The 24,316-nt window shown below is 43.7% G+C and overlaps 1 protein-coding gene across 2 annotated transcripts in view; it reads right to left on the bottom strand.

The window, feature by feature from the left end:
* The window catches only part of LOC308104633 (zinc finger MIZ domain-containing protein 1-like), a 227,223-nt gene that overhangs the window by 61,390 nt on the left and 141,517 nt on the right, over nt 1–24,316 (bottom strand). The window contains exons 4-6 of one of the 2 annotated variants that reach the window (XM_080455085.1): nt 17,941–18,069; nt 7,282–7,395; nt 2,185–2,290 (exon numbers count right to left, since the gene is read on the bottom strand). In XM_080455085.1, the coding sequence (XP_080311211.1) occupies nt 2,185–2,290; nt 7,282–7,395; nt 17,941–18,009 (289 nt within the window). In that variant the 5' untranslated portion in view covers nt 18,010–18,069. Of the gene's footprint in view, nt 1–2,184; nt 2,291–7,194; nt 7,239–7,281; nt 7,396–17,940; nt 18,070–24,316 lie in introns of those variants that run through there. The other variant, XM_080455086.1, reaches the window with a different exon arrangement.

Genomic DNA, 24,316 nt, shown 5'->3' with positions numbered 1-24,316 from the left:
TGGCCGCGGACCCCCATCTCAAAATATGTTGTTTCAGGGACCCCCCAGAAGCAAAGATTTGAGTTAAAAAACTCTTCAAAAACGCTTTCAAAATATATATTAAAAATTTCAAGATTTTTTGAAAATAGCAGATCTACAAGCTCATAGCGCGGGACTCGGTGCCACGATATGAGCTTGTAGATCTGCTATTTTTGAATAGCCAAAGAAATCTAAAAATGACAGATACATTCCCGATCTTGATGGGTTAATTGGAGAGAGGATGTGATTTCTCTCCCAGGGCTAAACATGGAAGCAACAAGTAAATATCACATGATTTGAAGGCTCTAGACCATCATGAAAAATCACACCCAGTGTGAAGTAAGCGGTGCCTTTGTATGAGTTCATTTTGCTCACTACTGCCTTATGCTGCCTTATGAACGACTCCCTACTGCCTTATGCTGCCTTATTACCGACTCCCTACTGCCTTATGCTGCCTTATTACCGACACCTTACTGCCTTATGCTGTACTTAAAGTAACAAAAGTAAAAGTACTCATTATGCAGATTCACAAGTTTTCACATGTATAAAAAATCTTTTGAAAATAGCAGATCTACAAGCTCACAATGTGTCGCATCGCGACGCATTGTGAGCTTGTAGATCTGCTATTTTCAAATGGCCGAAATAGGGCTGAAGTCGGTAATGTATGTTTTGTAATAATAATCAAAGTCTACAAAGTAACTAGTAACTAAAGTTGTCAATGAATTGTTGTGGAGTACAAGTATAATATTTTCCTCTGAGATGTAGTGGAGTAGAAGTAAAAGTATTGGAAATTGGAAATACTCAAGTAAAGTACAAATACCTCAAAATTGTCCTTAAGTACAGTACTTAAGTAAATGTACTTAGTTACTTTCCACCCTTGCCCTAGCAGCATGCAGTCAGCAAAACAGATTTTTCCTCTTAACCCAAGACAGGTGGAAGCTGCAAATCAAAAACTGTTGAAGGACTACAAAATATTCCACTGTAACCACAGTTATCTTCTGAGCCCTCTGACAGCCTATACGTCTTCATTGCCGTCGTCGTGCCACAGCACGCTCTTTTTACCCCCTAGCTTGATTACAACAAATAGCAGCCGAAAAACCGTCTAAAAAGAATCCATCACTAGAAACCTGGCCGTCTCCAACTGCATAAAAAACTCAAACTCAAACGTCAGTCAGGTTATTATTTTTAGGCTTTCTGTAGCAAACGTATAACTGAGGATTTTTGTTCGGCGTATCAGTCTTCGTGAAATGAAAAAGTGAGAAAGCAAAACAAATTTGGGCTGTGGGGGTCTTTAAGCGTTGAATAGCTCGACAGTAAGGTGCGATCATAAATAATACTGAAAGAAAATGGACAGTCTGTTATTTTCTTTATCGCTGCCATATGACAATATAACAATATTTCAAGGTACGTATTGTACCTGTTTTAAATGACTGGTGCTGGTGGTATAGGGCCTCTTGACGTTAATAAAACTAAATGAAATATGTGCACCATAATGTGAGGTCAGGACTGGGCTTAAACATTTTGTTATAGAGCCAAACAAACTCTCTAGGCAAACTTTATTGTTGTTGGACGTCAGTTAGAACTCACTGTGTGACTACCGTCTGTCGCAAAAAAACATGGGCCAGCACACACAGTAAAATTGCGGGTTGCTAATTAAACTCTGGGAGAGTATAAATGGACGGACAAGACAAGAGTCCCTCAGATGCCAAATGTATCTACGAGCGAGCTTGTAGATCTGCAATTTTTTTTTTTATCACAAACATTTGTGCAAATCTTTGATTATTATTATTTTTTTACATTTTTTACTCAAATCTAAAACCATCATACCCAAAATTATGTATTTGGCCGCCAATCCCCATCTCAAAATGTTTTTGTTCCAGGGACCCCAAGCAGCAAAGATTTGAGTTTAAAAAAAATAATATATATATATATATATATATATATATATATATATATATATATATATATATATATATATATATATATATATTCAAAGATTTGCACACATTTTCATGATTTAAAAATAAATAGCAGATCTACAAGCTTATGTCTGCTATTTTTGAATAGCCCAAAGACATCAGACATGCCACTTTTCCACTAGCCGAGGAGGCCTGCATGGCCAGATGGAGGTAGACAGAAGCACACGAGAAACAAATCTGCTCTTACCTGCTGATTTTGGAGTGAACTTGTCCCTGTTGGCAGCACACACGGCCAGGAGCCGATAGCCCAGGTCCAAGTCGTAGCCTTGCTGTGCGGCTACGCGGCTCACCACCTGAACACACACACACACACACAGAGGTGGAAAACATTTTATGTGCAGAAATACTTTGTTACAAGTAAAAGTCCCAGAATTCAAAATGTACTTAATGTAATTCAAATGTACAACAATATTGGTATCAAATTGTACTTAAAGAACCTAAAGTAGAAAGCACTCATTATGCAGAAAACATTAGGAATATTTTTAAAACATTCTTAACAACACAAATCCTGTACGGTACGTGGTCCCTGGCACAACATATTTTCAAATGGGGGTCCGCGTGGCCAAAGACATTAGATATAAGATATTGGGGGTCCTAGACATGAAAAAGGTTTGAGAACCACTAATTATCAGGACAACATGTAGCTGTAGACAGACGGTACATGGGGACAGATATTATTTACTATTTCTATGCATTTGATGTATTATTGATGTATTATGATGCATTATCTTGTGTCCTTGCTTACTGTAAGTCGCTCTGGATTAAGAGCGTCTACTAAATGCCTAAACTGTAAACAGACCATCCAGTCAACATGTGGCTGTAGACAGGCGGTACATGGAGACAGACCATCAAGTGAACATGTGGCTGTGGACAGGCGGTACATGAGGACAGACAGACCATCCAGTCAACATGTGGCTGTGGACAGCAGTGTTGATTTTGTTGACTAAAACTACGGCGAAAAATGTTCGTCGACTACCCTTTTTCACTGATGAAAACTAAATAAAAACGAAGCTATGATGACTAAAACTAAATGATGACTAAAACTAGACTGAATATACTGACAATTTCGTCAACAAATAAAAACAAAACTAAAATGTTAGTGCGGGACTAGTGGAGAAGAGATCCAGTAGAACCAAGACAAGTCATTTTATGTTTGGTTGCGCTCGGGTGTTGCACTCTCAAAATAGCAGATCTACAAGCTCACAACGTGTCGCGCTGCGAGCTTGTAGATCGGCTATTTTCAGCATGCAACCAAGTGTAAAAGCAGCCATTATGACGCCATCAAGGCACCGCCAAAATACATTTTAGTTGACTAAATCAACTGTAGATTTAGTCGACTAAAATCTTATGATATTCAGTCGACTAAATATATGACTAAAACTAAATGGAATTTGATTCAAAAGACTATGACTAAAACTAAATCAAAATGTGCTATCAAATTCAACACTGCTGGACAGGCGGTAGTACATGGGGACAGACAGACCATCCAGTCAACATGTGGCTGTAGACAGGCGGTTCATGGGGACAGACAGACCATCCAGTCAACATGTGGCTGTAGACAGGCGGTTCATGGGGACAGACAGACCATCCAGTCAACATGTGGCTGTGGACAGGCGGTTCATGGGGACAGACGGCGTGCCTTGTGGAGCCAGGGTGCAACGCAATGTCCTACTGAGAGGAAGCATTAAGTGAAAGCTCCTACATGCCACAGGAGGCCCTGTAAATCAGCCTTAAGTGGCACACGTTTGCTGTGATTTAGCAGTGCCATTATCTGCTCAAAGAGGGCCTCCTCCTCCTCCTCCTCCTCCTCCTCCCATCCGCCTGACCTCAAGGACATGTTATAGCCTGGGCCTCCTGGATTCTGCATGCAGCCTCCTGCTGCATATGGCCTCTCAGAGAACCAGGCTTCCATGTGTAAAAAGAGGATGGTTTCTTTAACCACGTGAGTGAGCTCCATATCGTTGCTGTCGGGCAGAAACCTCTTATCTCCATACTTTAACTTTGTGTTTTGTTCCCCGTAAATTAATACCCTACCTACAGTGCATGATCATACTACAGCGTCAAATCCAAATCCAACCCTACATACACAGTAACTCAGTGGTTCTCAAACTTTTTCATGTCAAAGACCCCCAAAATGATATGTATTTGGTTGCGGACTCCCAGGTCAAAATAATTTGTTCCAGGGACCACCCCCAGAAGCACAGATTTGAGTTACAAATGTTCGCATAAAAAAATATTATATTCAAAGGTTTGCACCGATTTTCACAATTTTTCAAAACAACATTTTCTACAAGCTCATAGTGCGGCACTCAGTGCCGATGCTATATTAACACATTTTGCTGGGGAACCCCCCCAAGAACCCCTGGGGATCCCCGGAACCCCACTTTGAAAACCAACGCAGTAACTGAACCCTGCTGTTGCACCCAGAAGTTGTAACTGAGGTTGTATACAGCTGAACACATGGCTGCCTGCCTCCACCATATCATTATGTTCTGTGTAAGTATACAGTATGTCTGATGTGATACCGGAAAAAAGAGTACACTGACTGTATATCTGACCCGTATTTATAGGAAAGAACCCATTAAGGAGATATATGAGCATAAGTTGTCTAATTAGAATCTAAACGTGTAAAAGGGACGCTGGCCTAAATGGTAATTTCAGTGTAAAGACGTTACAAGTAGCTGTTGTTCTAATTTCAGCACCTTAATTGCAGTGGTGGAAAAAGTACTCGCACTCGACTTAAGTAAAAGTATCAATACTGCAATGTAGAAATACTCTGTTACAAGTAAAAGACCGGTGGTTTTCCCTAGCGTGAGACACGCATGCTTTTAAGACTATTCATCATGGGGTTGGTGATATTCTTTACCACAATATATCTAGTCTAGTTACTCAGCTAAATCGTTTAAAACTTCACTATTATTGTCATTTAATTATTAGACTAGTGATAGGTAAAAAGTGCTCCTCGGAGCACAGGTCTCAGCCAGGTCAGGTAGGTTATTGTGGGCCAGCCAAGTTCGGAATTCGCCAATCAGGATGGAATATGAAAAATAGAGATAATGTGTATGATGTTTGGACAAAATTTGTAGGAGAAATGTAAAAATGAAAATGTTTTGCAAAAATCGGCCTCCTGGTGGCGCTACAATAGGGCAATGTTAAAAGGGTGACATTAATTTGTTCCTCAACGTAGTGCGAATGTGCGTGCAAAGTTTCACCGCAATAGAACGCTGCGTTCATGATTTGCGGCATTTTGTTCAAAACGGGCCACTCCTGCAAACTTAAGATGTCAATCCTAGCCAATCAGGATGGAATATGAAAATGTTTACAGATCTGTGTTGATCACATGACTATAGAGATCATGTGTACCGATTTGCGTGAAATTTGGATAAAATCTGAAGGAGTCATATAAAAAATGATGTTTTTCATAAGTCGGCCTCCTGGTGGCGCTATAAAAGGCCGATGTGAAAAATGCAGGGCAAAGGTTTTTCCTTGGCCTCTAGGGAGTGCGCATACAAAGTTTTTCAGCAGGAAAAAAATTTGAGATCAATCAACAATCAACCGATCCGGAGTAAATACTCTGCATACTCTGCATTCCTTTTTCGCCGTGTATATTACAAGCACTTGTTCAGTAGGATTACAAATTGTACCCCTGAGAGAGAGAGAGAGAGCTATATATGTGTCTCTTATCCAGCGCTGGAGGCAACTGTGAAGATCTGCATATTACACTGAGATATGGCCCACGGTGACAAGTGATTGACACGTCTTAAGTCAGTCCTTATTCTAATTGAGTGAGAAGAAGGCAATGTGTGTGCGCTGAACTTCACTGAAAGCCATATAGAAAGCGCTCATAATTGGATAACAGAATGGTGACACATGTACTGATTGCACTGGATCCAGAGGAAGTTGCCATGATACTGTATATCGTCACTGTCAGGGTGGAAACCTTGTATGTCCAAGACTGTTACTTTTTAGTTCAGAAAAAAAAGAAGCTGTGTTTCCAATGGATCCAATGTAGTTATTATTCAGTCACGCAAGCTCTTTTTGTGTTAAAGGGATATTTTGCCCCAAAAAATACTGTTTTGTCTATAGATTAGTCACCCCATGGAGACTTGAATTCTTGGATATTTTTTTTGGTCGCATTCCTAAGCCAATCATTTGATGACCGGCAGCGGTTCCGGTAGGAGACACAAACAGTCTCCTTTGTGTCTCCTACCGGAACTGCTGCCTACCGCTAGTCCGCTGGTCATCAAATTATTGGCTTAGGAATGAAACAGAAACAAAAAAATATCCATGAATTCAAGTCTCCATGGGGTGACTAATCGATAGATTTTTTTTTTTTTGGGTGAACTGTCCCTTTAATGCTTTTTTTCAGTAGTTCAATATTTATAAAACACACAGATAAGACTCAAACACTTTCACTTTTAAATGTTTTTCCAAAAAAAAAGAAATCTAAGCTCAAACACGTCCCATCGTGGCGTGTTTTGAGCTTGTTGTAGATCAGCTATTTTGCTACTTTTGTGAGCCGCCATAGTATGACGAAGTGGGGCATTAATTTTGAAATATTATGGAGATACAAGGTTTCAGCCCGACAGCAACGATGTGCATTTGACATGAGGGGAAGAAGCGCATTTTTTCTTGACGCAATTTATCTCCTTCAGGGTGTTTAGCATAACCTTGCAGGAAACTATCCCCGCCCCTTTGTGTCCGAGTTCCAATCAAAACAAGCCCAGGCCATTTCTATGCAAATTGTTGGAGATTTTAACATATTTTGTCTTGCAGTCGGACAGTCTAACAAAAAAGTTAAGTCCATTTTTTCTTTTTTACAAATGCCATGGTATGCTTAGAATTCAATTAATCAAGTAGGGAAAAAAGCCAATAGGTACTTAAATAGGGGGAATTAAAGGCTACGGAGCCTTATTTCTTTAAGAGCAAATTGATTGCTTTGTGGTTTGAGGACGTTCGCTGCATCCTTTAAGTGTTCCATGGATTTTGCTGATTTCATAAGCTAAGCTACACAGAACACACACTGTAGCTGCTGTAGTCAATGAAAGATGACTAAATTCCAATAGCTTCTGTCGGGGTGAATGGCCCTTTATTTTTTTTTCACAATGACCTCAGTTGAAGATCAGGCAGCAGAACATTGGTATTCCGCCGTCCCTAAGGGAGTTACATAAACAGCCAATGCAGCACTTGTTTTTACCAGCCCTTCTCCCGTCCTTGAACCCTCCTCTCCAGTGTGAGACACACCGGCGGTGGCGGTGGGGCGCTGCGCGTGCCGCACGCTTACCGTTAAGCATCCCATCAGGCTCTGCTCAAAGGGACGCTGGAAGGCGCGGGGGTCACCGCACCAGTCTAGCAGCTCCGTCGCTGCCGTTTGGAAATTCGCTGGATTTTGTAAGTGCTGTGGAGGACAGAGAGAGGGACGGATGGGGGCAAAAAGAGAGAAACGCAGGAAACAAGTTAGGGTTCAATAACACTTAAAGGTTGCAAAACATAACAACATAACACATGTTAACTTACAGAAGTATATGGTGGATGTGGATATGGATGTGTCAGATGGATAACTGCTGTCAAAACCTCAGATAGATGCCTGTGTTACTAGTCAGTCTGCGTTCTAGTGCAACAAGAGGCTCAAACCAATAACATCCTGAATAATTTAGATCAACGGCGAACAAAAAAAAGCACCATTCTTTACGACTAAATGTTGGCAGTCAGTCACTGCAAGGAATGGTAAAAGGTCGAAAGTATAAAACCACTTGAACGCCAGCATCCATATTTTGAGGGGAACATTTTGACAAAAATAGCTGATCTACACACCGCGTCGACGCGTCGATGAGCTCGTAGATTGTCTGGTTTTTTTTATCGTGAAAATGTGTGCAATATATATTTTTTAACTAAAATCTTTGCTTCTGGGGGGTCCCTGGAACAACACATTTTTGAGATGGGGGTCCGTGACCAAATACATAACATTTTGGTTGGTTCTTGACATGAAAAAGTATCGGCCTCAGGTCTTAAAAGAAATTGTAGATCTACAAGCCGCGCTATGAGCTTGTATATCTGCTATTTTTTGAATAGCAAAAGAAATCTAAAAATGACACAGATGCGTTCCCCCGGTTGTAATGGTCTTAGGGGTCTTAATGCACTGGAGTGAAGGGTGTGTTCCCCATACACAAACGACACAAGCAAAGCATGCTTCCACTTTGCACTCCGTGGGTCTGTGTGCAGCACCGCCTTCCCAGTCAGTGTATAATAAATCTCCCTGTATATATACGGCTATATATATATGTGAATAGTTGCAACACAGGACCTCATTTCACAGGCCCGGCCCGGCCCTCATGAGTCGCGGCCCGGCGCTGTATGACTTTATCTGACAGCGGGGCTCCTTGACCTTCGGGTTCACCTCTACGCCATTCGTCCCCCCCCTGTCCCCCCCCCTCCACTGCATCCTGGCTGCAGCCCCGCTCACTAATCCTGTTGTCTCTCATACTGTACATCAACAAGAGGCTCTGCTAACAAACGCTGCTTATAGGGGACAAAACTACAGCTTACACACCGGGCTGGCTGCTGGCCACTGTTGAAAACACCATTACATTTTGTTGCAGGGACCCGCAGAAGCAGAGATTTGAGTTACAAATATTCGCTTTAAAAATATATATATTAACTCTTTGACTGCGGACGACGCGATAACGCGTCAAGTGCTACTTTGTCCAGTTGGCCGTCGACGCGCTCGACGCGCTGGACGCGCGTTCATTGTTTAATCTCTGATTGCGCTATGCTGCTTAATATTCAATGTTATTCTCGAGTTCCACTTACTTCACGGACATCTGCATCCGGTTTCATGACCTGGATTCCGTTTCCGGTTTTTGATTCTTTTCCCCAGTCATTTTCGTCCAAAATAGGTAAATAAACGGTCTTTCACACGGTATGACGGACAAACGGACAGTTTCTCTTCTATAATCTATGGTCTGGGTGACGATCAGTCATCGCCGTCGTATATCACAACGTAATTTTCGCCGATCAAAACAATGGGGGGGACGTCACATCCGTTTTCATGTTTTTCCTTGTCTAATCTATGAAGAAGGGTGAGAGAGACCCAACGACATGATCAAAGCTGTCATGTGCTGCGCTCTAGTGGCGGATTTGTGCTGGGTCTTTACATTATGTGTCCTTAAATTATTTTCATGAGAAAAATTCAAAATATAAAAATAAAAAAACACGAAAATTGCTGGCACTGGGGGAGTACTTTATGAAAATACTCTGGCAGTCAAAGAGTTAAAAGATTTGCAAACATTTTCATGATTTTTCAAAAATAGAAGATCTACAAGTGATGTAATCACGCAATACGTTTTCAGGTAGACCGGAAGTCCTTAAGAATGGACTTTTAAGAACTTTTGATATACTGTACAAAAAAAACAACAACACAAAAACCACATACTCTAAAAGTGTGAAAAACATATTTTTGTCTTTAAGATCCATATATTGCGCCACACATGTGCTCTGAGGTGACCAGTTCCCTTTGGAGAGCTTATGCACACAAGCCCAATGTAATGCTCCTGTCACGGCCCCCAGAAACAAATGGGACTGTCCCACTCCAGGACATCAAAAGGTAAAACAGACACAAGAGGGTCGTCGGCTTAAAAAGTGCACGGCTGCCATCTTGGCGTGCGCGTGCACGGTGTGCGCGGCGTGCGCTCCACTGTCACAAGGAAGGAGAGCAAGACAAGACAAGACAGTAGCAGCAGCTATCCAGGGATTGACTTCCCTCTTATACCCCATACGATCTTTAGGGGGCAGCAGAGGTCAGGATTTCATTAAGGCAAGATTTCATATCAATTTACAAAGCAGGCCGTTTGACAAGCAGTGGCCGGATGGAACCAGTCTTGTTTATCTTTAGTGCATGTTATGTGCGGGGCTCACTGCAACACCCCACCCCTTCCACAGGGTAAATCTTTGTTGGGGTGGTGGAGGGGAGGGGAGGGAGGGGGGGGGGGGGGCATGCCGAGCATAAGAATTCTGCTGGTGGATAAAGTCTTCATGGAGAGAAACTCCACATTCACAGATGCTAAATTTAGATGAGTCTGGGAGCTATACGCGTAAAGCAATCAGTGTAGCTATAGCGAGTACGGAGGTCTGGAGGAAAAGGGGGGCGAGGGGGGTTGTGGGGGGGGGGGGGTAGTGTTGCCAGATTCTGTGAGAGAAACAAGCAACCAGGTCTAGGAAAAAAAAACAAGCCCAAAAGAAGCGACTATATGGGCCAACGTGAGCACTTTCAACATATACATCGGCTATTTGAAAATAGTAGATCTACAAGCTCCAAAGGGGCGAGGGGGTTGGGGGCTAGTGTTGCCAGATTATGTGAGAGAAACAAGCAACCAGGTCTAGGAAAAAAAACAAGCCCAAAAGAAGCGACTATATGGGCCACGTGAGCACTTTAAACATATACATCAGCTATTTGAAAATAGCAGATCACAATGCGATGCGACGCATTGTGAGCTTGTAGATCGGCTATTTTCAAATAAAATCTTGGGGGGAAATTATAATGAGCAGACCTGGCAACACTGGTTGTGGGGCTTGGGGGGGGGGCTATGTAGAGGGGGATAACAACACCACCACCACCACTCTGGCTCCAAGTGATTACTGTTCTTTGCACTCTGAACAATTGGTCCCACCAGTGTGGCTGTCACACGGCGAGGCTTGGCACTGCCACGCCACAGATGTTACCCCCTACTCCAGCCAAGACCCACCAATCAAACCTAAACTAGTAGCCAGGAGACCCCCGCGCCACCCCACCCTCCCCGGGTGAGAGACACAGAGAGAGACACACACACACAGAGAGAGAGAGAGATCCTCTCTAGCATGGTGGTCCTCAAAGTGGGGTCGCGGGGACCCTCAGGGGGTCCTTGAGGGGGTTCCCAGGGGGTCCCCTGCTAAACCTGTGAATACAGTAGGTTTAGCATCAAAACAGTTCAACCACGTTAACCCTATAGACATGGATTTTTTTTTAATAGCAGATCTATAAGTTCCCAACGTGTCGCATTCCTAAAAAAATCATAAAAAACATTTGAATAATTCTTTGAAACATTTTACACAGATCTTGTATTGGGGGTCGAGGGGCCTCGGCCAAATGCATGTTAATTTGGGGGTCCTTGACCTGAAAAAGCTTGATAACCCACTGCTCTCTAGCATTTACACTTGGTGCCGTGTCACGCACCAAAAGCAGCCGATCTACAAGCTCATTTAGTGAGCCTGTAGATTGGCTATATTCAGCCTCACTCCAGTCAAAGCTCAGCCCGAGAGAGAGAGAGACACAGAGAGAGAGAGAGAGAGATAGATAGGGAGAGTGGGAGACAAAGACAGAATGGTAACATGCTGCCATCCAGACAATACTGCTTCCTCAGATACAATCATCCTCTGTTACTCATTTCTTCAAACGACTTGATCTACAGGCAGCGCTCTGCACATCTGCAGCACAACACATTGTCACAGCTAGTGTGCGCTCGCTCACACACACACACACACACGCGCACACACACACACGCACACACACACACACACACAGCAGAGCAGAGCAGAGCAGAGCAGAGCAGAGCAGAGCAGAGCAGAGCAAAGCATCTCCTTCCTATCAGAGTCACAACACAGGGTGGAAGAAGTACTCATATTTGTATTTATTTAAGTAAAAGTAGCAATACCACAATATAAGAACATTGTAGCAAGTGACAATTAAAAGGCCTGCATTCAAAGTTTTACTTGAGTAAAAGTACACAAATATTGGCATCAAAGATACAAATGGAAAAAGACAAAGTATGTGTCAAAAAAATAGCAGATCTACAAGGTCACAACGTGTCTCTATGCAAACACGTTGTGAGCTTGTAGACCGGGCTATTTTCCGAGTGCTTTCTGTCGAGCTAAACTGCGCTCATTATACAGTACATTCAACGATACCCCAGAGTAAATGAAAGCACATTAAAAAACGTACATAATCCCAGAGAACGAAACGAAAGACAGTGGCGGCTAGCGGGACCCAACAGCTGCACAGCACAGCAACGTAAGGAGGCACTTCCACTTTATCTTCAAGTATTGACATTTACAGTTTGAGGAAGTGCTCCTGTCGTGAGAAGGATAGTTCATACAGTAGTTTCTGCCAAAGCGCCCTAGCGCTGTACATATCATCCACCGGCAGCGCCTTTTGACAGCACGCTGGCTTTCCCCCACGGCGCGCGGAAAGAAAATACTGTCGCTGGAACGCATACCATGCAGCATCAAGGAATCCCACGTCTCTTCCCGAAGCGTTCGGAAACGACAGAGCGGTTCTCAAACACACACCATCAGGACGACAGACCGCTCGTGACAAACTATGCGGTTATATGGCTGAGACTGCATTGCTGCTAAAGAAAGTGTTCTTTCTGTCACCGTTTTTTTTTTAAACCACTTAAACACTATATACTTAGTTGACCGGGGTCCCCCCCCCCAGGGCTCTAGAAAAGGCTCTAGTAAAGTACCAAAAGTAAAAGTACTCATTATGCAGAATGTCCCATTTCACAAGCTTTGAAATGTATAAAATGTATACAAATCTTTAGAAAATAGCAGATCTACAAGCTCACAATGCGTCGCGATGCGACGCATTGTGAGCTTGTAGATCGTGGTTACTGTATGTTTTGTAATGATAACACAAATCTACAAAGAAACTAGAAACTAAAGTTGTCAAATAATTGTAGTGGAGTAAAAGTACAATATTTGCCTCCGAGATGTAGTGGAGTAGAAGTAAAAGTACTGACAATTGGAAATACTCCAGTAAAGTAAAAAATACCTCAAAATTGTACTTAAGTACAGTACTTGAGTAAATGTACTTAGTTACTTTACACCACTGGAATAGGCCTGCTCCTTTTCTCCCTCTACACCAAACCTCCTCTTCGCCCCCAGGAATCTACTAGAAAATCTACAAGCTCTCAACAACGCGTCCCCGGTGCGGCGCTGCGGTGTGGGTTTGTAGATCTGCTAATGTCACTGAATGTTTGCCCCAGAATAGCTATGGTTCATGTGGTTAAAGAGGTCTGTGTTTGGGAGTTAGACACATAAACATGTCTATTTCCTGCACAACTGTTTTTTTTTTCTACTTGAGGCCATGTGCTTAGCAGGCCAACACACACAAAAGCTGCATTGCTCCATTTATAGTCATGTGTTTGGACATACATTTGCTTCTGTTATATTACTTTCTTACATATTATAACAGTTTATTAATTCATGCACACTCATTTAAAATCATTAAATTATGCAGGGACTGGAGGTTGAATCTACAGCCATATTTCTTTTTCTTTTCTTTTTTTTTACCACTTAAAACCCTACAGTATGTACTTAGTTCTGCCGGGTCCCCGGAAGCTCATTGGTACGCAACTTTTTTCCCTCTACACCAAGGGCCATATTTTCGCCGGTGCCTTAACCATTATCCCTAAACTTCTTTGCCATTTTTTTACTATTTTGAGCTTGTAGATTGGCTATTTTAACAATTAGAAAATGTTTTTAAAAATAGTTTAAAAAAATGGCAAAGAAGTTTAGGGATAATGGGCAAGGCACCAGCGAAAATAGGGGCCCAAATCTCTTAGCCGAAAATAGCTGATCCAGCACGTTGTGAGCTTGCAGATCTGCCATTTTCGCCGAATGTTCGCACTAGAACACACATGGGCAACATACGGCCCGGGGGCCAGTCCTCAAAGAAAAACAAAATGACCCAAAAAATCTACATTCTAAAAGGCTGCCATTTGTTAATGGTTTTGAGACAAATTAATTGAACTCGACTCCAATTAATAGTAATTCATATTTTCCATTTCAGCACTATACCTGCATTCCTCCATTCGTATGTAGCCTACTCAAATGTTTTATGTTTATAATGTAACAGTGAAACAGTCAACCTTGAGTCCATATTTATAACATATTGCAATGTGTTTTATCAGTGACCTATGGAGTGGTGCATATCAGAAAAGATCCTGTATACATTTATAGGCTCATTTAAAAGTTGATACGGCATTGACGTGGATAGTTTTATGTAAGTAATCTTTTTATTGTAATTCCAGAGCACACCAGAGTGATACAGTACAGGACAGCTGTAAAAAAAAAATCTTGAAAGCAAGGACCTTATTGTAAAAAGTAGTCTGGCATGTCTACCAAAATTCATGCAGTTTTAACTTAACTCAGCACTATGTGTTTCACGTTTCAATTGTACTATGTTTGGCCCTTCACTCGCTTTATCGAAGTCAGTGCGGCCCCCTGGAAATAAATGCTGCGCACCCCTGCCCTAGAATAAGGACACTACGGTTCATGTGTCCAAACAAACACTGATATTAGATCAGGGTAAAACAAAAACAAACAAACAGTTGTCTGATTTCTATGTGTTTTAGATACTGATATTAGGTTTCATGGTACAAAATACAACCACGTTCCCAATAGTCTGAGAGGATGCCTTTGTGTGTGTGTGTACAAATGACATTAGTACAATGCTACAACAAATTTGAAAACGACCGGCGTAATGATTTGCGATTCAACTCTTCCCCCCACGATTCAATCACAAAACGACCGATTCCAATTTCCTACACTTTATCATGGGCGCTCGGCGGTAATTCATCATTTGAGCAACAAAATCAATTTGTCCCCCCCCTGTCCGCTGAACTGGCCGGGGCCCATTCAGACAAGACGTGTCACATCATCCCCCAACAAAACAAAACAACAGACACAATGGGAAGGAGCTTCATTCATATTCCCACAGACTGACCGGCCGACCGCCACCGCTGTCCCGACGCCCAGGTTTTTTCTTCTCGCCGAGCTCGCACACACTTTCAATTAATCCATTAAGACCCGGAACGCATCATTTGTGTCATTTTTTAAAAAAAATGCTATTTTTGAAATATTTTTTGAAAATATATACATTATACATTTTCAAATCTTTGCTTCTGGGGGTCCCTGGAACAAAATATTTTCAGATGGGGGTCCGCGGCCAAATACATATCATTTTGGGAGGTCCTTGACATGAAAAAGTTGAAGAACCACTGACATATATAGCAACATAAGTAAAACAAACAAAAAAAACGCAATAACATTTGAGTTACAAATGTTCGCTTTTGTAAATATATATATTCAAGGATTCGCACAAATTTTCACAATTTTTCAAAAAATTGATCTACAAGCTCGAGCTTGTATATCTGCTATTTTTAAATAGCCCTAAGAAATTTAAAAAATGACACGTTCCCGGTCTTAATGGCTTAAAAGCAAACAGCTGGATTGGTTTACAATATTTTCCTTAATTATTGTAATGGCTTGGATATTGGACAATGGGCGAGCCGGGAGGGGGAGATAGTGAGTTAATTGTTCTGATCTCCCCTGTTGATCATGGTGGCTGTGTGTGTGTGTGCAGGGAGAGAGAGAGAGAGAGAGAGAGAGAGAGAGAGAGAGAGAGAGAGAGAGAAAGAATGGAAGGGGCCAACTGAATGGGCTCAGCGCTACTCTAATTGGCAGGACATAAATGGTATTTATTATACGGGGCCTTTCCAAACCCCCTGATTGTCCGCCGCAGCACAAAGCTGCCTCTATTAGCAAGGGCGCTAGCTGGCTCTCCACTGGCTGGTTTTGAAATAACCCGCCGTTTAACCATTTATTTGATGAATTGGAGCCCCCACCCCCCTCCCCCCTATGCCATGGATCTGTCTAATTGGCATGTTTACCCATGTGCCACTGACATCGGGGCGAAGCTTGTTTGACCACATGAACCCTAGCAGTTCCCTGTTCTGGGGACGTGGCTAATAGGCGAACAAACGCTCCGCGGAAATAGGCTAGCTCTACGGGCTCGTGATGCGACGCAAGCGCGTCGTTAGCTTGTAGAATGGCTGTTTTCAGCGAAGAGATTCGGTGTGTGTGGGGGGGTGGGGGGCAAGAACAGACAGACCCCTGGGGGACCCCCGGTCAACGAAGTACATAGGGGTTTAAGTGGTTAAATGTGTGCCTAGGGGGGTTAATGGCTACATTTGACCCTGATGTGAGACCTGTTTACGTAGGACTGATGCAGATCCCCCCCCTTTTTCCTCTTCTTCTCGGGACCACTGTCCAGTGGTGTACAGTAACTAAGTACATTTACTCAAGTACTGCACTTTTTTGAGGTATTTTTTACTTTACTGGAGTATTTCCAATTTTCAATACTTTTACTTCTACTCCACTACATCTCAGAGGCAAATACTGTGCTTTTATTCCACTACAATTATTTGAAAACTTTAGTTACTAGTTACTTTGCAGATATAAATTATTACATTATAAAACATACATTAACCACTTACTTAATGTACTTTATACCTAGGCTATTTGAAAATAACCGATCTACAAGCTCACAACGCGTCGCATCGCATCGTGCTGTGAGCTTGTAGATCTGCTCTTTTTCTCGGGCCATTAATATGAAATGACTCCAGTTCCACCCTCCTATAAGACTAATGAACAGGTGGAGGGAGGGATTATGATATTAAATATATATAATATCCAACAGAGATGAGAGAGCAGCTGAATGGACCCTCAACAGTTAAATGGAACCCTAGACACAGAGAGAGAAAGACACAGAGAATGTGTTGGGCTTATTACCTGTGAAACATCAAAGGCTTTCTCTGCAACTAGGGGCCTTAACTCTCTCTCTCCCTCCCCCCTCTCTTTCTTTCTCTCTCTCTCTCTCTCTCTCTCTCTCTCTCTCTCTCTCTCTCCCTCCCTCCCTCCCTCCCTCTCTCTCTCTGAGCCTAGCTGAGTCCCAGGACAATTCTGTCTCTCAACAGACCTCTTAATAGCGAGGCTGCTCCCCACCAAGGGTGGCAGCAGAGCAGACAGACAGACATTGCAGCGATGTGTGTGAACACGTTAGCCCTTTACAGAATGTCTCAAACTATCTTTCTTTTCCTGTACTTTTTTTTTCTCTCCCTTCTCAGGAGGTGAAACTGGAAAAAAAAGAAAAAGAAAAGGGGAAATAAAAGAAAAATAGAAGACAAAAAAGAGGGTGTGGAGGCAGGACACACAACAACACCAAGAAGAAAGCAAACAAAACAGTGCCGTCAGAGTTAAATGAGAGATCAAAGGGGGGCTGTAGTAGCCCCCACCCCACCCCGTAGCCCGCCCCGTAGCCCCGGGGGTTTTAGCGCACGTAGCGCACGTTTAATTCTGCCAGAGACTCATCCTGTAGTAAAGGCTCTGCCGGGGAGGAGAGGAGAGAACAAAGGCAGTGAGTTGGTGGTGGATTGAGACGGGACAGACAGGAGAGGAAACCGTCTTTGACCCCAGTCAGTAACCTGAGTCCCACACCACTATAGACCTAATAAAAGGGCCCTGTCTGTCTGTCTGTCTGTCTGGGGACAGAGGGGACAGTTTAGACTCTACAACAGGCCCATTAGAGCTACTGCTTCTCAATGTCAGGTCCGGGGGCCCTCCAGGGGTCCCAATGGACCCTTTATGGGTCTGCAACGCTTGAGAGTGCACTTTTTTTGGGACCCCCAATCTTTACGGTAAAATTCTACACTCTCTCTTGTTCTCTTGTACACTCACAGAGTTATATCGAGAGTAGACTCGACGTTGAGAAAAAGTGTGTGTGTGTGTGTGTGTGTGTGTGTGTGTGTGTGTGTGTGTGTGTGTGCGCGCGCGCGTGGATCAATGGCACTAACGTCTTATTCCTATAAGTTCCTATTAATCTGTATCACGATGAAAATAATTAATTTTCAAGAAGAATTACCATAACATAAAAAAAAAGAATAATCTTACATTAACGTTATATTATTATTAGTGTTTTGTCAATTATTTGGGGGCCCACTTGGACAACATCCTCACGGTCCCACCAGTGGGCCCCAGCAGGCCCACAGGTTGGTGAATCGCTGCCTTAGGTTTTCTCTGTGTTAGTTCAGGGCTGGTGAGGGTATCGGGTGTCAGTCAGTCAGCTCACCTGTTTGATGCATAGCAGACGGTCGTTGGTCTGCTGTATGTGTCTGTCCATCGACGGAATAGAGTTCATGTTGATTGTCCTCTCTCTCTCTCTGTGGCCTCTACCTGCCAGCCATTAAACTGTGGCGCTCTGTAGGAGAGAGAGACAAGAGACAAAACACTGTTACAAAGCGCTCTATCCCCGGGAAGCTGCCAACCCCATCACCGCCAGGATATTGCAGGTTAGCGAGTGCGTGTACTTGGCGTTTGTGAGTGCACACACACACACACACACACACACACACACACACACAAGTGTGTGTGTGCGCTGGGAGCCCGAGCAGGGCGATATCGATTTGGCAGGTGACAAGCGCCACCGGAGAGCTCAAAGGATGACATTGCTCCCAGCCCCCCCCTGTGACATCCTTAACAAGCCCTGGCGGCCCGACGTGTGGGTCAACGTTATACAAGCGGAGGACGGCCGCCTGGGCCCCCGCGCGCTCCGCCGATAACAACACCTCCGGGTGGAGGAGGCCACGACACAGGCGGAGGAGGAGGACCAGGCATCTTTGTCACGCGATCGTCCGCACAGATGCAAGGAACGCCTCCACCGTCGGTCAGAGGTGGAAAGTAACGAAGTACGTTTACCTGAGTACTGTAGTTAACATACTACTAATGTCATTTTTTTGTACTTTACTTAAAAAAATACTAGTCATTTTATTTTTGGATACTTATGACACTCCACTGCATTTCAAAAACAAATGTTGTACTTTTAACACCTGTTTTGACTTTTGACTTTTTGACTACAATATGAAGTAGACAAAGTGCACAGGTCATTGTGGGCCAGCAATGTTGATGGAATATGAAAAATCTAAACAGATCTGTCTTGATCACATGACTATAGAGATCATGAGTACCGATTTGCGTGAAATTTGGGTAAAATCTGAAGGAGTAATATGAAACAATTAGTTTTACATAAGTCAGCCTCCTGGTGGCGCTATAAAAGGCAGATGTGAAAAATGCAAGGTGTTTCCCTTGGCCTCTAAGGAGTGTGCATACAAAGTTTTATACAGATTGGTGCAGTTATAGGTAAAAACACGAATCGGCCTGTTATACATTTTGATGCCGATACTTTTGTACTTTTAGTCAAGTAATTTAGTTTGAATTCCGGACTTTTACTTGTAACAGAGTATTTCTACAATTGCAGTATTGATACTTTTACTGAAGTATACTTTTTCCACCACTGACTTTGTCCATCAGTGATGGCTGATGGCTACAGATGTGAAGGAGAGCGCCATGGTGGAAATCAGCAGACACACACACACACACACACACACACACACACACACACACACACACACACACACACACACACACACACACACACACACACACACACACACACACACAGTGTGTTTTGCCGGGTCCTCCACCCTGTCGGAGCGGAGCGCATTACCTCAGAGCAGGGAGAGGCAGTGAGAGAGAAGCTTCCAACCCACCCTTAGTGAGAACATGCACTTGGCATGGCCTCACTGTTTACATTACTGTGCCATTATGTCATCTCTGCTTAACAATTATCTGTACCCATGGGTCCAGACATGTTCTACAATTCATGTTCTACATTAAGCGTGCGCACGCACGCACACGCACACACACACACACACACACACACACACACACACACACACACACACACAGACAGACACCACAGCTACACAGCAGTACCTCTAAACAAAAAAACAGTGGTTCTCAAACATTTTAATTTCAAGTTTAATTTCAACTCTTGAAAGTCCATTTGGGAACCTAGCCTGGTTCTAGACGAATCTGCCATTGCAAAAAAGTCTGGCCCCTCTCTAGAGTTTCTATTTCTCTCCCTCCGAAGTTGTGAGGGACCAACCAGGGCCCGGTATGCAAATATGGGGCTAGTTTATCACCAGAGGCATTTTTTGAATTCGTCCCTCGGAAATGCAGGTTCCACACAGAGATTCCAGACTAATATCTACGCAGTGATATTAGTCTGGCCATGCCAGGCTATTGGGAACCCCCCTCAAGGAACCCCGAGGGGTCCCATGGACCCCATTTTGAGAATGAATTCTATAACAATAACCCCTAAAAAGTGTACTTTACTGCACTACTGATTTTGAAGCCGCTCATGGAAAACACGTAGGGTTATATATTTTTTGCATCTTTTTTTGTATTCACAATTATTTCACATGAAGGCAAACAATGGGGGCCGCGCTCTGACACGCTTACATAACGTTATCGCAAGTTTAAAAAGCATTACGCCCGACATTAGAGGTTATCAATTTCACCTGCGGGGGGTTTGCTGATTTAATGTCGCAGCTCACCGTCAAATAAATATCATGCTACGCGGCAACCGGCCATAACTCATGGTGACCCGCGGCTCGGCGCCGAGCAGCGAGAGAGGGCCCCACCGCCGGTGAATTATATACGCGCACGTCACGAAGAAAAACGCCTCTCCATCTTCCTCCCGTCTCTCCTCTTCCTTTATCTCGGCCTTGTCTGGCTTCTATCTCTCCCTCTCTTTCTTCCTGGTTGCCATTACATGGTGCATTTCTTTCTCTCTCTCTCTCTCCCCCGGTGTGTCATCTCTCACTCAAGCACTCTGCTCATCACTCTCCCCTGTTCGGTGACACACGCACGCACGCACACACGCACTCACACACACACACAGGCACACACCACTTTTCTTCCCACCCAGCCCCCACTTCCGTCTCCATTACCTTCACACAGTGAAGAATTCCAGGACACAAAGTACCGGTGAGACGAGAGAGAGAGGGCAAGAGAGAGACAAGAGAGAGAGAGAGAGAGAGAGAGATGAGAGAGAGAGAGAGAGAGAGAGAGAGAGAGAGAAGACAGTATATTGCACCATACTGATAATGCTCACTTAAACCATTCAATCCGGGAACGCATCTGTGTCATGTTAGATGTTTAGCTACAGTATAACCATTATTTCATACTTTTGGCTATCCAAAAATAGCAGATCTACAAGCTCTTTGTGTGCGCCTTGTGAGCTTGTAGATCTGCTATTTTGGGGGGGGGGGGGGGAATCATGATTTTTTTGCAAATCTTTGAATATATAGATTTTTTCAAGCAAACATCTTTGCTTCTGGGGGTACCTGGAACAACATATTTTCAGATGGGGGTCCGTGGCCGAATACATACAATTTTGGGGGTCCTTGACATGAAAAGGTTTGAGCACCACTGATGTATAGCAACATACGTTGAACAAGAACTCTTAGGATTTAGAAGACATTTGCAGAATCCCCCAGAAGCAAAGATTTGAGTCACAAATGTTCGCTTAAAAAAAAAAGTATATATATATTCAAAGATTTGCACGAATGTTCACGATAAAAAAAAAATAGCAGATCTACAAGCTCATAGCGCGGCACCGTGCTCGGTGCCGCGCTATGAGCTTGTAGATCTGCTATTTTTGAATAGCCGAAGAAATCAAAAAATGACGCAGATGCTTTCCCGGTCTTATTGAGTTAAGGGATTGATAGTAAATTTAGTTGAGCGCGGTGTCGCACACACCGAAAATAGCAGACCTGCGACGCGTTGTGAGCTCGTAGATCTGCTATTTGCGGTGTGCGCGACACCGCGCGCAAGCTAGTGCGTATAATGGGAGCCTTTTTCGAGGTGCTCTGGCTGGATTTAACGGCAGGGCCGCAGTAATCTACTCCACTAGACAGTTAAAGAGCTTTTATGCTGCCTGTTGGAGCTGCTCATGCCTGTACTTGAGAGGGGAAGAGGGGGCACACCGACACATTCCTCTCCATAAATTAAAAGCGCTCATAGAAAAAAAAACAGAACATAAAATAATAAATAAACACATGGGGGTGAAGCTTTTCGCCTCTTCCGCTTTTCGCCGCAGATGGAACGGATTTGTTTGTTAACTCCTTCAGCCACTCAGAGCAGTCGAAAGGGAGGTCGGATGACAGTGTTTAGAAGCGTGCGAGGGTAGCTCTCCACAGGCTGGCAGAGGGTGAGTAGCGCCCAGAATTACATAAACAATTGGCACTGGGTGAAAAAATGGGTTACAAAATCGTGGGATAAAAAAACATTTAAAAAAATAAGTGTGCAAGGGTTTAAGATATCAGTTTTTCTCGGTTTACGGATAGCATGTCATGTCTGAAAGCATTTTCTCTTTTTCGTCGTAATCATATCGCAGAGATTTTTACTTTATCGTGAAATCGTCCTCTGTCATACATACGGGACCAGTTAGCTTTTGCTGAGCTGCATATTCGGTACCACTTAAACCCTCTATACTTGTAAAGAGCGCTTTCACTATTACACCAACTCTCCACCAAATGCCAAACGTTCCCCTCCAGGATAGGGACGCTGAGGTTCAAGTGGTTTAACAAAAGTGGCATATTTTAGTTTTAAGCATATTTTGATCATCGCAGTAATATTGTTAATCGCTGGCCACAATAATCGTGACATGTCATTTTCATATGACATCCCATGTAGTACACACTCAGAATTAAATGAACATTGAAGATTGTACAGTACGGCATTGGTTCTCAAAGTGGGGTCCTTGGGGGGGGGACCCCAGCTAAACTCCTTAATATGACGTCACAATAATTTTAACCACTTTAACACATTAACCGCCAAGACCGTAGTCCTACGGGCCGTTAAATCCAACTGTTAAGCGCCGAGACCGTAGCCCTACGGGCTGTGGTGCTTTTTCCTTTTTTTCGACTTTTTTTTTTTTTTTCAATTTTCCAGGGGGACCATTTTCAGTGTAACACCACCCGAAATCGACCGGAAGTGCGATCACGTTTTTTGTTTCCCGTCTGCCTTCATTCTAAGTCGTACACAAAAAGCCTTGTAAAACCTGTACAGGGACATGTAGTTTTTCATCCTCGCATTTCCCATGTTAACATAAACGATCAGAACTCAAACATGGCGGCTCCGTTTGACACGCGGTCTCGACGAGTAGACACCAGGACATGTGCCCGTTGTTTACAAACAGTGTATCGCGCAATCTAAAGGATTTTAACGGGGCCTATGGCGACCTGAAAAAAACAAAAAACAACAATAAAACCTTGGCACTGGTGAGTACATTATGAGATTAGCCCTTGGCGGTGGATGTGTTAATCATATTTTATACGTTGGCTATTCAAAAATAGCGATCTACAAGCTCATAGCGTGTCACTTCGTGCCACGCTATGAGCTTGTAGATCTGCTAGTTTTGAAAAATCTTGGCACAAAATGTTGTTTTGAGACAGGGGGGGGGGGGGGTCTTGACATGAAAAAGTTTTAGAACCACTGCAGTACAGTATACTGTAGATAGGGGTCCCAGAGATAAAAAAATGATATCAAATGGGGGGTATTGTTGAAATTAAAAAGCTTGAGAAAATCTCCCTTATGTATCGACAAAAGGCCCACGTGATGAGACGGAGGAGGAGGCCCTTTTACTACAGCAGCACCGGGACAATGCAACTTGTGTGCTCCATACGTCCTCCAGCAGCAGCCAGCCTGTGTGAGCAGAGCAGAGCAGAGCAGAGCAGAATGCCTGCAGTGCCACAGACCAGAGGAAGCCATGCTGGCTGTGTGTGAAGGCTGAGCCTTTGGCCCCGGGCCGGCAGCCTTTTCTATTCCTTTGTGCCCTTGAGCCACCAGCAGGTGTCTCCCTGCCCCTTCAAAGGGCTGGCCGGTGGCACAAAGAGGCTTTAAGCCCCTTTACAAGCTGTGGACAAATCCTCCAGCCGCAGCTTCCTACTAACAGGGTCTCCCTCCACTCTGAACCAGCCACTGCCTGTCTGACCTTGTGGTTATTGATGAGAGAGTCCACCTGCTCTCTCTCTCTGCCTCTCTCTCTCTCTCTCTCTCTCTCTCTCTCTCTCTCTCTCTCTCTCTCTCTCTCTCTGCCTCGCTCTCTCTCTCTTTCTCTCTCTCTCTCTCTCTCTCTTTCTCTCTGCCTCGCTCTCTGCCTCTGCCTCTCTCTCTCTCTGCCTCTGCCTCACACAGACTCTCTTCCCACTTGTCCTTACTCCTTACACTGTCTTTCTCCCTCTCTCACCCACTCCTTCCCATTTCTTTTGCTTCTTCCTTTCTCCCCCTCCATCCCTCCCTCCTCTCCCCTCCCTCCCTCCTCTCTCTCTAACACACACACACACACACACACACACACACACACACACACACACACACACACACACACACACACACACACACACACACACACACACACACACACACACACACACACACACACACACACACACACACACACACACACACCTCCAGCAGTGAGTTTAAAAAGAAAAGAGGAAGTGAAGCGAGGGTGGTATTATTTTTTCTTCTTCTTCTCAACACCAGTGTAACATTTCTCTCTCTCTCTCTTTTATTTTGTCTTCCTATCACCACAGTGC

Source organism: Gymnoscopelus braueri (genome assembly GCF_963280865.1).
Source record: "Gymnoscopelus braueri genome assembly, chromosome: 17".
NCBI classification, from domain to species: domain Eukaryota; kingdom Metazoa; phylum Chordata; class Actinopteri; order Myctophiformes; family Myctophidae; genus Gymnoscopelus; species Gymnoscopelus braueri.
Note: the sequence above shows the minus strand (reverse complement) of the source record. Positions and strands in the feature narration are given on the sequence as shown.